The 12,605-nt window shown below is 36.5% G+C and overlaps 1 protein-coding gene across 10 annotated transcripts in view; it reads right to left on the reverse strand.

Moving 5' to 3' along the window:
* The window catches only part of LCORL (ligand dependent nuclear receptor corepressor like), an 81,584-nt gene that overhangs the window by 52,567 nt on the left and 16,412 nt on the right, over positions 1 to 12,605 (reverse strand). For all 10 annotated transcript variants that reach the window (XR_014590089.1, XR_014590090.1, XR_014590091.1 and 7 more), the window contains exon 2: positions 3,050 to 3,115. Coding sequence is in view for 5 of the 10 variants with exons in the window: in XM_083861488.1 (XP_083717614.1) it covers positions 3,050 to 3,115 (66 nt within the window). In the remaining 5 variants the exon portion in view is untranslated. The remainder of the gene's footprint in view (positions 1 to 3,049; positions 3,116 to 12,605) is intronic.

Here is a 12,605-nt window from a genome sequence, read left to right on the forward strand (position 1 = left end):
GCAGAGAAAGAGCATGGAGAACTGCTTTTCTCCAACAAGGTACAGCTTTTCCTCAGTGCTTAAGAGAATAAAACCCCAAAATAATCCCCCCATAGAATAATCCCCCCGAAAAGGAAGTACACACATATCACCTGATTAGAGGCAAAGCTTTTTAACAGTTTAGCTAACTATCCATAAGTAGAGTGTAAAGAATAATAATTTATATGTGAATCTACTTAGCTGAAAATGGGTATAAGGAAAGGATTAGAAAGCCCTAAAGATTCAACGACATAAGGAGCCTCCGTTCAGAGCTTGAACCAAGGTCGGATGCCGAGATACAGAACTTGACCCTTGGCAACAGGAAGCTGCAGAATGCAAGCAGTCAGGAAAACAAACTGGTGCTGAATAGTGGTGACAAGAACCACTTTAGAAAGTCCAAAGTAAATTCTAAATATAAAAGAATTTCAAGACACAAAAAAGGTTCAAAAGGTATTTTCTTGGAAAAGTGTCACAGTCTAGCAAAACTGAAGTGTACCTTTTTACCACTTAAATTCGTCATTACAAATTTATTATTCATTCAAGTAACTTTAAGATAATATAATATTTTAATTTATAGATCAAATTATATTTTGAGAAAGAACTAAGGAGGAAATATATCAATCATATTAAATTTTATGCACATTACTGATTTTATTTCATGTCCCAATAGATAAAGCCAACAACCTAAGAGAAAAAAATGCTATTGTATCTAAGCAGCATATATTTCAGCCAGTTCTCACATATTTCTGCACAAGAAAGCCAGATAATTTCTTGAGGCATGTTTGAGGAAACACACTTGCTGCTAATGAGCCATAATAGTACATGTTGACTGTCAACTGTCCCCTAGTTTAGTGGTTATGATGAGGAAAATGAACAGCCTAAAAGACGCAGTAATTCAGGCACATTGCTTAGAGTCTAAAAACATGAGTTCTAACTCTACCAGCCATATCTTACAACTAAGGCAAATTATTTACTTTGTATCTTAGTTTCATTACCTGTAAAGTGAAAAGTGGCACTTAGGACAGTAGAAAGATTTGTACAAATTTTACTTGAGAGCTCTGTATTAATCTTTACAACAAAATTCAGATTTCAAGTCAGAAATAGCCTGCACACTATATTAATGATAAAGCTGACCTCTACTGTGCCAGTATTAACAATTTCATGTGGCATTGCGGAAGTTACAGATACTGTAACTATAAAAATGAACCAAAAATAGAGTAAGGTAAGGTGGGCATCCCAACCTACCATGCCATCTCTTTTCTGCCATTGGCTCCAAAACTAATTTTACAGATGCAGACATGGAAATAGGCTTTACTTGTTGAAGAACTCTTGCACATTACTGACAAAAATTTTCAGAAATTGAAAAAAAAAAACCCTCTGAAATGTTGCATTTTAGATAAACATGAATTTAATTCGCAAGACAAAGTCACAAGGACATCGAATAGTAAAGATATGCAAGCAGTGCAAATATCAGATTTTAAATAGGTAAGAAATCTTCAACAGTGTGAGGCAAATAAGTTCAAAGTTAAAGTTAAAACTTTACTTCTAAGACAGCCCAAATACCTGCACACATGAACTCTAAAGGAGCAATATAAGCTTTACTGTATAGCGTATTATGCCCCTTTAACTGCAGCTTGGACTTTGGCCACTACCTCATTAACTCAGAACTTTCTGTCTTCTTATCCGAAAGAAAAAAAAAAAAAAAAAAGGGGGCAAAAAAAGAAGAAAATGTAAACCCTTTGATACAAAAAAGAAAGCTTTAACTACTAATCAGTGTAAAGCCTAATACACACAATATATTAGAATTACAACCAGAAAAAAATAAGAGATACAGCACACTTATAACAATATCCTGTTTCCTTTTCAAATGTTTCCTTGCTTATCACAGCAGATGAGAAAGAATACTAGTCATAAAAACAAGCTTAAATCCAACTGTACATATTTCTTAATGTTTTTATGTCTTATTAGTGGCAGGCCTAGCTTGAGACAGGAAAAAATATTCTGACAGCATCAGCAAATTAGTATTCCAAGTTCCTCCCCTTCCCCATGAAAATACTGTGTTATGCATATGACACAGGCCAAGGAACTTGCACATTATGAATAGGACAAAACCACAATCAAGTTAAAGCAATTGCTTCAAAATTATTCTAAGCAAAGATATACAGTACATGCCATTCTGCCTCATATACTAGCACTAAATAAGTGACATGCTTTACAAATTACACTATCAGACAATGAATAATAAAGAAATGAGATGGAACATTTTTAAGGTTTGATAATAGAAAGAACATTTTTTAAAATCATAAAATGAACTTGGCAAAACAATTCTTTCAACACTCCAAAGCCATTTTTTGCTGTATAGTCCCCATGTTGTCAAAGACAGATAAATCATTCCATACTTAACTAAGGACTTACATGTTATTGACAGCTATTCCAGCAAAACCAAACCCAAGTGGATTAATATTAGGTCTTATAAGGGTAATGGAAAAGGCGTGTGTGTATATATACACTCACACACTTAACCATACTATGACTTTATATATATATATATACACATATAAAGTGTTGTAAAACTTAAAAGCTTGATGTGTGTATATAATAAAGATGTAAAAAAGTATGAATATATAAAAAGCATAAGCTTTCTTGACCACTACACCAAACTGGCATCCACTATCTTCCTTTTACCAATTAATGTCAATAGGAAGATGAGTAGCTTTTCCGCCTTTTCTAAAAACTGATAAAAAACAAAGTAGGAGATGCACTATTCCAGAACAGTAAGTCTTTCTCATGAGAGCTTTGCAGAAAAGCTTAGCTAATCCAAATTCCCCTGTATGGGAACAAAACCTAGGTATCATTCTACCTCATGTTTTGCTTATGCACAGTATTGACAAGAAAATGAATAAATGAACATTGGAAAGAAAAGCACTGGAAGATTTCCTTTTTCAAATTCAAGACATACACTTGAAACTACCTTTAGCTCAAAGAAAAAACAGTAAGTTAAGGTCATTGCACTAAAAGCTGGCTCATTTACCTTCAAATAAACTGAGGTCTCTTCGTAGCCTTGGTCCATAAAGCCCTTCTAAAATACTTTCAAAACCTGGAGACAAAAGAAACATTTAAAACAGTAAATCAAAAATTTCTTAAAGGAAATCAAATTCCAGAGAACTGGTAACACATATCCTCAAATTCTAAGAGCAATTCCAAAAATTGTTACATTTATCAAACAAATATTTACTCCTTCCACTATAGTACTACTCAACGGCATTAGAAGATAAAAGTAAGACAAGGCAACTGCCATCTGCCCACAATCACCCTATTAAGCCATGCCCCAACAACCTCATTAGACTTAAAATAACTACCACAGAAGCCTAAAGGTGGGAGGATTAGCCTCATAGCTCTAAGCAAGTGAAGGAGTTTCTCTCTTAGCCTGAGAATCAAAGTCATGTACAGAGAGAAGAAAAAATGAAAAAAAAAAAAAAATGAAAACTTTAAGATTAGGAACTTCTCATGACTGCCTACATAATCTGAGCAGGCTAATATTACAACAAATACAAGAAAAGCAAGCTTCTTTTGTTTCTGATACTATGACAGTGCTCTCTAGTCCTCTGTATCCATACAAAAATGTTTTAAAATTGAGGATTAGAGAAATCCAATTATTTTACAGACTTACCAGCTAGTATGTTTAAGCGTTTAGTAAAAATTAAATGCATCAATAAGGGTGATGAGACACAGAGCAAGTCAAATGATTGATAAATAAATTAATTAAAAAACCCCAAACCCACAAAAAAATGCTTGACAACTGACGAAATATGGTGACAATTTACAGCATCAATATAATGGTTTTGTTAATATAGAAACAGTTTCCAAGTGCCCCCCCCCTTCTCCTTCCAAATAATAAGCTTATTTGAAAATAAGAGGATAATTCAAAGCAGCATTTGCAGGTTCTCATTCTTTATACTAAAGGCCTGCCCATAGCTATTTTGCTAGACCAGAACTGTGCACAACTATTTTATCATCACACCACATAAAAATACCAAAATATCCAGGAAACAACTGCCATCAACAGAGAACATTGAGAATCACAAAATCTGCTTGTCATATGATGTCTTCAAAGACAACACAACATCCTGTTCTCTCACCAGAAGTTTTATTTACTTTTTGGTTTAGATTCTATGTACACTAGTACAAAGAAGAATAAATATGTATCCTATTTGAAGCAGACAAGTGAAGCTATCATAAAACATAGGAGCTGTTCAGTATGACAAGTCAGATTTTGTTAAAATTTGCATTGCAAAGTAATTTTAATATATGGACTATACTGTGAATCAATTATAATCTCTACAAATCTGCTATTTGAGTTATAAATGGATTTATATCTTTGTATCTTGAACTATGTGGATTTCATTTTCCACTTTTCTTTGTAATAAATATAGTACCATGAGACAACACAAGTTAAATGACAAACCCACTGTCCTCTAACAAATATATATATATACACACATCTTTCAAACAGCCTACAGGAACTAGAAAGCAAAAAAACCAATTTACCTTAAAGCACCATCCACCCACTCTTAGATTCAATGTAATATAAATTCATATCATATTAGCATTGCACACATTCCCTGCTCTTCTGGCTTCAACGGGTTACAGACAAAGAAGGCAAGAGAGATGAAGCCTGAAGTTTAGATACCAATCCTCCAAACACGACAGAGTGGAGATGTGTATTGCCATTAATGTTACAGACTGTAAGCCATTTTAGGTCAGCAGCTAGTTATGTTCTGCCAAGTTATTGTCCCTGGGTAAAGAAATGAATGAAGCAGCTCTTGGAGACAACTCTGCCTATTTCAAAAGAGCAAATAGCAACTCCTGTTTTTCAGGACTTTGTCAATCAAACAACAGGAAGCTTGTTTACCATCCCAGTCAGCACCCAAAACCTCCCTGGTCTTCGGACACATACCACCCTTCCCACCCTGTGGAGGGTGGTACTTTTTTCTACCTTTACTTTTGTCCTTTTCTGTCTGCCCTACTACCTGCTCCTGCCTGTGCAGAAACCCCAGCTCTGTAAACAGCATTTTGTCAAGGAAGGATGCAACCTCCAAACAGACTTCCATACAGCTTGTATTAAAGATAGCTATTAGCACTCCGTGGGAGTTGTTAGGGGTTTTTTGTTGTTGTTGTTGGGTTCCCGCCCCCCCCAGACCCAAAACCCCCCCGCTTTTTTTTACCCTCAGGAAAGAATATACCAGCCCACTTCTTGGCTAATTCACCAAACCTAATTCCATCCTACCCATCCAAAGGGCTGCCTCTCTTCTTGAAGCATTACAGAACTTCCCCAAGGAGCCACAAGAGACTTAGCCTGCCCATCATTTGCTTCCTTGCCTTTGGATACCGGATGCCTTCTTTTAAAAGAACACTTACTTGTACAACCTAAGAACATCAAGAGAATCTTTTTTCAGACCTTAGGCTAAAATTTTCCCAGATAGCACCTGTGCTACATCCATGCTCCACAAACTACTACTGCCTTTTAGCAGAATTGATGCAATTCTAGTTTAACCTCAACATGAAGATATATCTTAACTTCTAGTACTGATGAATGAATGCTGGCACCGTTTCCTAAAATGTAACCATCTGGACACAAGCAGTTCAATAAATCTTTGTTTTCTTCTTGAGTCAGTATGCTTAAGCAAACAGCAGCAGCAGCTTTGGAACTCTCCAGAACCTGAAGAGCCTACAGAAACCAGTCAGAAATACAAACTGCTTATATTTTTTATTATATTTTTATTTATTATGATTCACTAATGGAAAAAATCTGCTTCAAAATAGTTTTACAGAATTTGCTGTCTCATGGTGGTTGATTGCCTCTGAATCCAAACTGCCTTTCAAAACTGTTACTTTAGCTCCAAACTGAAAAGAAATACTTGGCTCTAGTAACTTGCAATACCCCAATTTTTCAAACTCCTTCTTTCTCTAATAAATTTATTATATCTTCATGTAAAAAGAATCAGCTTTATTATCTGACACCCTTTAAAATCCAAGATAGGTTCTTCCAACAGTCTTCAAAAGTAGAAATTTGTGACAGAGCTAGTCTCAACCCAGTTACAAGTTCTCACAGTTTATATTTCTGAATAAAGCTGTAAATGGGGTGGTTTTTTCCCCTATACTAAATCTCCCTCCTGCCTTTCCCCCACCAACAATACTGCTTTCCTCACTCGGGGCTGGCATGGGACAGAACTCCCATGAGGAGGGAGGCTGAAGCTGTGACCTCCAGCAGCAGGAAGGAGGCTCTCGTTTTCCATCAGTAGCTATTTGGCTACCAAGAAGGCAAACAGCCCAGGAGCAAGTTCTATCAGGTTTGGCATATAAGCCATGGGTCACAGCCAGGGCCACCAAGAGGAAGCAATAGGTGACAGTAACTGCAGGCTGCCATGGGGCTTCTCCCCAGCAGATAGATTGCCTGTCTTTGAAGTCCAGCTGTTGCCTCTGGTCCAAACCGACAATGTTACAGAGAAACTCTTATGGCTCATCTGGCTGTTGAAAATACCATATTAACCCATCTACTTGGCCACCATGATACTGCCAAAAGTGATCTTCAGCAGACCAGAGCTAACTATGGGAACATAGGTGTCAGTATAATAAATAACAGAGCCCAGGTGTTGATCCAGGGTGAAGACTTTCCTAGGGCAAGCAAACATCCTGTGTGATCAACATCTGACTACATGGCTGCAGGCAGGACTTCAGCTCTTATGACATTAGGATCCTTTGAGAAACAGAGCACTCAAGAAAGACAGGATCTATTTGATAATGCAAATCATCATTGCCAAGGGGCTCGCCTCATAATGAGGTCTTAAAACTAGGTTTGTCAGGAAAAGTGGAGACTGAAGCCTAGAAAGGAAGAGAATGGCAGAAAGGGCAAATGCACACAAGGAAGTCCTTACAGTCCCCCTGAACAAGTGGCATATGCAGGGACACACCTTAAGTAGCTGTATATGAACTCATTCAGCACAGGAAACAAGCACCAGGGATTATAAACTAGAGCATACAATGATCTTACTGGTGAGGCAGTTCACACAACTGCAGTGGATGGATACTGGCTTTTATGAAAGGGGAAGCAAGAAAGTGAAGGACAGTGCTTAGATTTGAACTTAAACAAATGGAGCCTTAGTGGCTCCAGGATGGGCTACAGGACAGTTAAAAATCTACAAGTCAGGATTCAACCAGGTGAACATCATAGTGAACATCTGTTACAGACTGCCAATCAAGGGTAGGTAGATGAAATCTTAAAAAAAAAAAAAATACCCCCCAAAACCACCACCATTACAAAAAAAAAAAAAAAAAAAAAAAAAAAAAAAGGCTGCACAATTACCAAGACAGGCTAGAAATGCAACATGTCAGTGCATAAGCAACCCAGGGGATGCTGTGGTGTCCAGAGGACAAACCTGCCTGAGGTGGTGGTGAAGCTCAGTGGGGGGGGGGGGGGGGCACTATCTAGCTGCTACTTATCATTAAGTAAAAGATAATCAGTGATGTGAGTTAACAATGGTCTCTGCCACAGCAGCCATGAGATGGAATGCAGGATCCCAAGGGAAGTGAGGAACTTGAATAGCTGAGTAATTTTCTGTGGGCTCAGTAGTCCCTGATTTACATCCCTCCCCCAATACAGGGGGAGAGTGCAGTAGAACTAGAAGCAAGATGCTGGTACTGTCTTGTCTAAACCAGAGAAGTCTCATATGGGCCAAGGGTCTATGGCAAGGTTTTTATTGAGTTATCCTGCTAACTATTTTATAAAGTCAAAGAAGTCGCAAGGTGAAGAGCAACCACCACTGTTGAGAGATTCAAAAAATCAATACTTTGTGAATAAATTCCAGTGTGTTAAGTGTCTCTACAAGTTTATTCAGATTTAAAACAGGATTATTAAGTCAAAAAGAAGTCTTTAGAATGTCTTCACAACTTTTTACTTAAAACCTTAAAGAGAAGTTACCTTTCAGCTGCTCACAAAGCTTAAATCATAGCGTTTTCCATAATATCTTACTGTAAACTACTTAGTGTCTGAAACATCTTAAGGCCAATCTATACATTAGAGAGTGCCACACATGACAGTGCAGGCTGTAAAATTCTTTGTCATGAATAAAACAGAGTAATAATTAAATGGATATACTCCATGGAAGCTTCCAACACTGTGCAGCTTATACACACTTAGATGTATCCAAGTAATATACAGGGACTCTTCTTCATGATCAGACAGACTCTTTCTTCATCCTACTCCCCAGCAGCACCTGCATGGCTGTGAATTATAAAAAGCCTTCTCCATTAAGAAACTCAGAAGCAGCCACGCAGTCCCTGTCACCGTGGAAGCAAAGGATAGTCTACGCTGCACTGAGCCCAGAGAAAAATCACAAGGTGAAGAAATACAGAAATTTTAATGCAAAGTTGGTCTAGGTTAATTTTGGACAGATATAGTAATTGAGCAGTCATACAATACAAACTGAGGTCAGACATGTTTAGCTATACATTGGCTATTGTTTTTCCAAAAGCTTTATCTCCATAACATTTCTGAGAGGAAACAGTTACTTTGGCTTCGCAGTTGAATTCAACACCCATCTCCTCCTTCCCTCCTCACATCCTCTAAGTGAATGAAGCAATAAGACTGCAAGCATGTTTTCGAAAAATCTGAATGACTCAGACTATGCGTTAGAAGAATAGCCTAAAAAAAAAAAAAAAAATAAAAAATCATGTAATAAATGGAAGATGATATTTTACTATCACTTTCAAATGAACCACTTGGTGGGTCTGAAGATAGGAGTTCTACTACTTACTCTGTAATTGGGAAAGGGAACAGCAATGTATGTACAGGTTGTATTAAAAAGTTTTTGATAGGTTTAATGCACTCTACATCACATTAATTTCTTGATTGCTCATATCTTGTATATGGCCATATTAACTCCTGAATTTATATGTTCTTTTCAAATGAAAGCCCATTTCATAAAAGCAGATATATTTCCTTTCCCCTGACTTTGTTTCTTTAATAATCTTTTTTATCTTCTCATTTCCACATTTCTGTTTCAGAAGTAATTCGATTCTAGGGCTTTAGCTACAAGGCTTTTTTTTTAAAGCCTATATTTAGGACATTTTGTAACCATTTTTAGTTAAAAAACTTTAACAAAGCACTTCTTACTTGTTCTTTTCCTCAGTGCTAGAACACAACAATACTAAATCTCAAGAGATGCCTCACAAAACTTTTACAAACTATAATAATGACATCAATGACCTCACAGTAAGGCACTTAAAAACCCCTTTTGCTTACACTTGCTCTCCCCTCCTCTGATCTGCTGCAGCTTTTTTCCAGTTTAGGAAAGTATAAGCCTTTTATCAGTTCATCTGCTCCAAGATAAAAGTGCAAATACTTCTAAATAAATTCACTTCTGTTTGATATTTTTCTAAGCTATAAAGACTGTTATATTCATACCTCTGGGCGAATACCAGAAACAGTAGATGAATGCTCCTTACAGGGATAGAAAAAATTTAAATGAAAGAGGGAGATGCTTATCAAGATTGCTCATCTGATTCATAGGTACTGCTCTACTTTTCATCTAATGTGAAAGGTTACCCTTTAGATGAGATCCTACTGTCCTCCCTATGTTGCTCTATGTGTTAAGGAATTTGGAAGATTCTGAGTGCATGCAAATTAAGTTCTTCCCTTCTTCTCCAGCATATCATCAGCTAGGCACAGGGTAAGACAGCTGCACACTGCTTTGAAGGACAGGGCATGCATGTGCATTTTTACTACAACAAAATGAGACTTCAAGCTTTATGCACTATGGCCTCTGGAGGCAATGTAGGAAAAAAAGAACCTCGAGGCTCTGCAAAACACAGTTTTGTTAACCAACCTAAGAAAGTCACCAGCAGCATATGTTGAAATCTTCACAACTTCTGCGCACCTGAAAGTTTACTTCCATCACCCTTGACTTTGTAGCTTACTGCACCAAGAATCACATCTGAATTACGGCAGTTCAAGTTGTTTTACTGAAGTCCAAAATACCTGTTATTTACCTTCTTACATAAAATCAGGCCTCACCCCTACTCCTATTTAAGATCTTATTAAGTAACAAGCATCAGCAAGTAAGATTCATGTATCCTCCTTATTTTTTGAATTTAATATTCTTGGCAGAGAAAACAAAAGTTGAAGAAAAAAATTGCATATTTTAAGCAGTGTGGAGTTTAGCCCATTAATGTTGCTTTTGAAATCAAAACTAATGTGAAAGTAGGTTCAGAACTGCTGATTTCCATTCTTAAAAGGTTGCAAAATTTAATAAATGGTCTTTAAAATGTAATTAGGAAAATCCAAAGAATAAGATTACCTTTAATGAGATTGAACACTGCACTGCCAGACACAGCATTAAAATTCAACTACCTTCTTTTACTTTTTGGTGTGGTAACAGTGACTGTTGCTTTACCCAGTTGTTAAATAGACTTGATAACAACTAAAGAGTTCAATTTCTGTTTCTGCATTTGCCTCTAAACACTTACCTAGTTGACATATGAATTCTGCTCCCACTCTGAAGTAATAAAACCTATATTTTGAGCTGGTATTTCTTGATCTATGAGGATTATTAACATAATTTGTATGAGGAGTTCCAGAATCTAAAATCACATTGGAAAGAAATTATGGACAAGGAAGGACTGAAAGACAGATCTGGCACACTGGTTTATGCCCCAGCCAACAAGCCAACCTCCTCCACCACCTGCCCTCTTCGTCCCATACACACTTTAATTTAAGTAGCAGTAACTTCATGCCAAGGTATAACACACAAACATGAAGTTCTGAGCTAAAACTCACTGACATAACCGTGATAAAAATGAATTCGATTTCCCCCCACTGTCCTTGTAATTTTGTCCTGTTTCACACGCCTGAAAAAGTGATTCCTTTTGAAAACAGCATGTAATTCAAAACAGTACTATATCTAAATAATAAAAAAAAAACCTTAAATTCTCCCCATTCTGTACATTCTCATGACTGCATTATTTAGCTTGGCCCAGTACAGGAGTATATCTGGAGGAAGTTTTGTGGTTTGCCTTACAAAGGCAGACACCTTGGAATAAAACAATCATACCGCAGACAGAATTCAGTTTCATTGGTTTTGTCAAGTATTAGAACTGTCTTTAATTTTTTTTAATGTACCCCAGGCAGACAAAGCACAAGTTGCAGTTTCCCTGAAAGAAAACCTTTCACTTTTCTTCAAATTCTCTCTCAATAGTGCTTCAATATTTACTGATAAATATTACTTATCATTAATACAGGTGCAAGAGTAGGAAGCAGTATTTTGTTTCGGCTTACTTAAAAAAGTCATCTGCCTTTCTCACAAATTATCCCTTTCACAGGAAGGGGACTTGGAGCTCATGTTCAGTCACCTTTTAGTTTCTAATCATGTTAACTTACAGCCTTCTGAAGTACACATCTGTATTTTCCAGGTGCAGCTTGCACTCTGATGTCCATCAGTATTTACTACTACAGAAAGGAACTGGTTTGCCTGAAAAATGGTTATCTGCTACAAACTTTTGCACCTTTTTTGTCTCCAACTGACAGGAAAATAAAATTAATTATATCAAAACCTCAAAGCCCTTAAGAGTATGTGTTTATTACTCAGCCATCACCAAGTTCCTTTGATATATCAGACCACTCTCAATTATTTAGAAAATATTTTATGAGCTTTCTGTAGCCCTAATTCAAAATTTAAAAAAAACAAAATAATTACATCCATTTTTAAAATTATACCTAGTTACCTTTATCCCATCACTAAGATATAAGGAGAAATTCCCTTACAACTTGTTAAAGGAGAATACTCTGTAGAGAAGACAGTTATTTCAATATTTTATGGGAGTGGAGCAGTGTGTTTAACAGAGAAACTTAAATCAAGCATTAACATCTGTGTCTGTTTCTTTTGCCTCTCCGTTCCTTCCACAGGTCAGCACTGTCTGCCCACTGTCCCCCACTAACCAGAGAAGGATTAATAATTTTAGTCTTGCTTATATATTTACATAAATCTCAAAGTTGTGGGGTTGTTGATGGTGGCTTGTTTCTACTTATACAGTGTTTTTTAAATGTATTTTGTGGTGTTTGGTTCTACTTATATATTTGCTTTTAAATCTACTACTACAACAATCTGGAAAGGACTGACTATAGTATGAAACAGCTGAAGCACTGAGATTAAAAAAAAAAAAAAAAAGCACACCCCCCCCCCCCAAATACAAACACACAAGATATAAAACATGACAACAGAAGCAAAAATTATTATGGCTTTATTCAAATATTTTATTTTTCCTGTTTGTAATGTTACTACAGAATATCTACTCTTAAAATACATTATTTGATAGCTAAAGTGTTGGCCAGATTATCAGGTAAAAAGCAATCCATTTTTCTTGCAGAAAAATGCTTGAGACTTAATTTAGGACAAATTTTACATAGGAATGGAGCAGGGGGCTTCTGCTGAGTATGTTGTCTAGCTTCAATCCATTTCTTGCTTACAGCACTAAAAAAGTTCTCTTATAATAGAAAGCTCTAAACATTTAACTTAAAACACTCATTTTCTTTA

Source organism: Zosterops lateralis (genome assembly GCF_965231275.1).
Source record: "Zosterops lateralis genome assembly, chromosome: 5".
NCBI lineage: Eukaryota > Metazoa > Chordata > Aves > Passeriformes > Zosteropidae > Zosterops > Zosterops lateralis.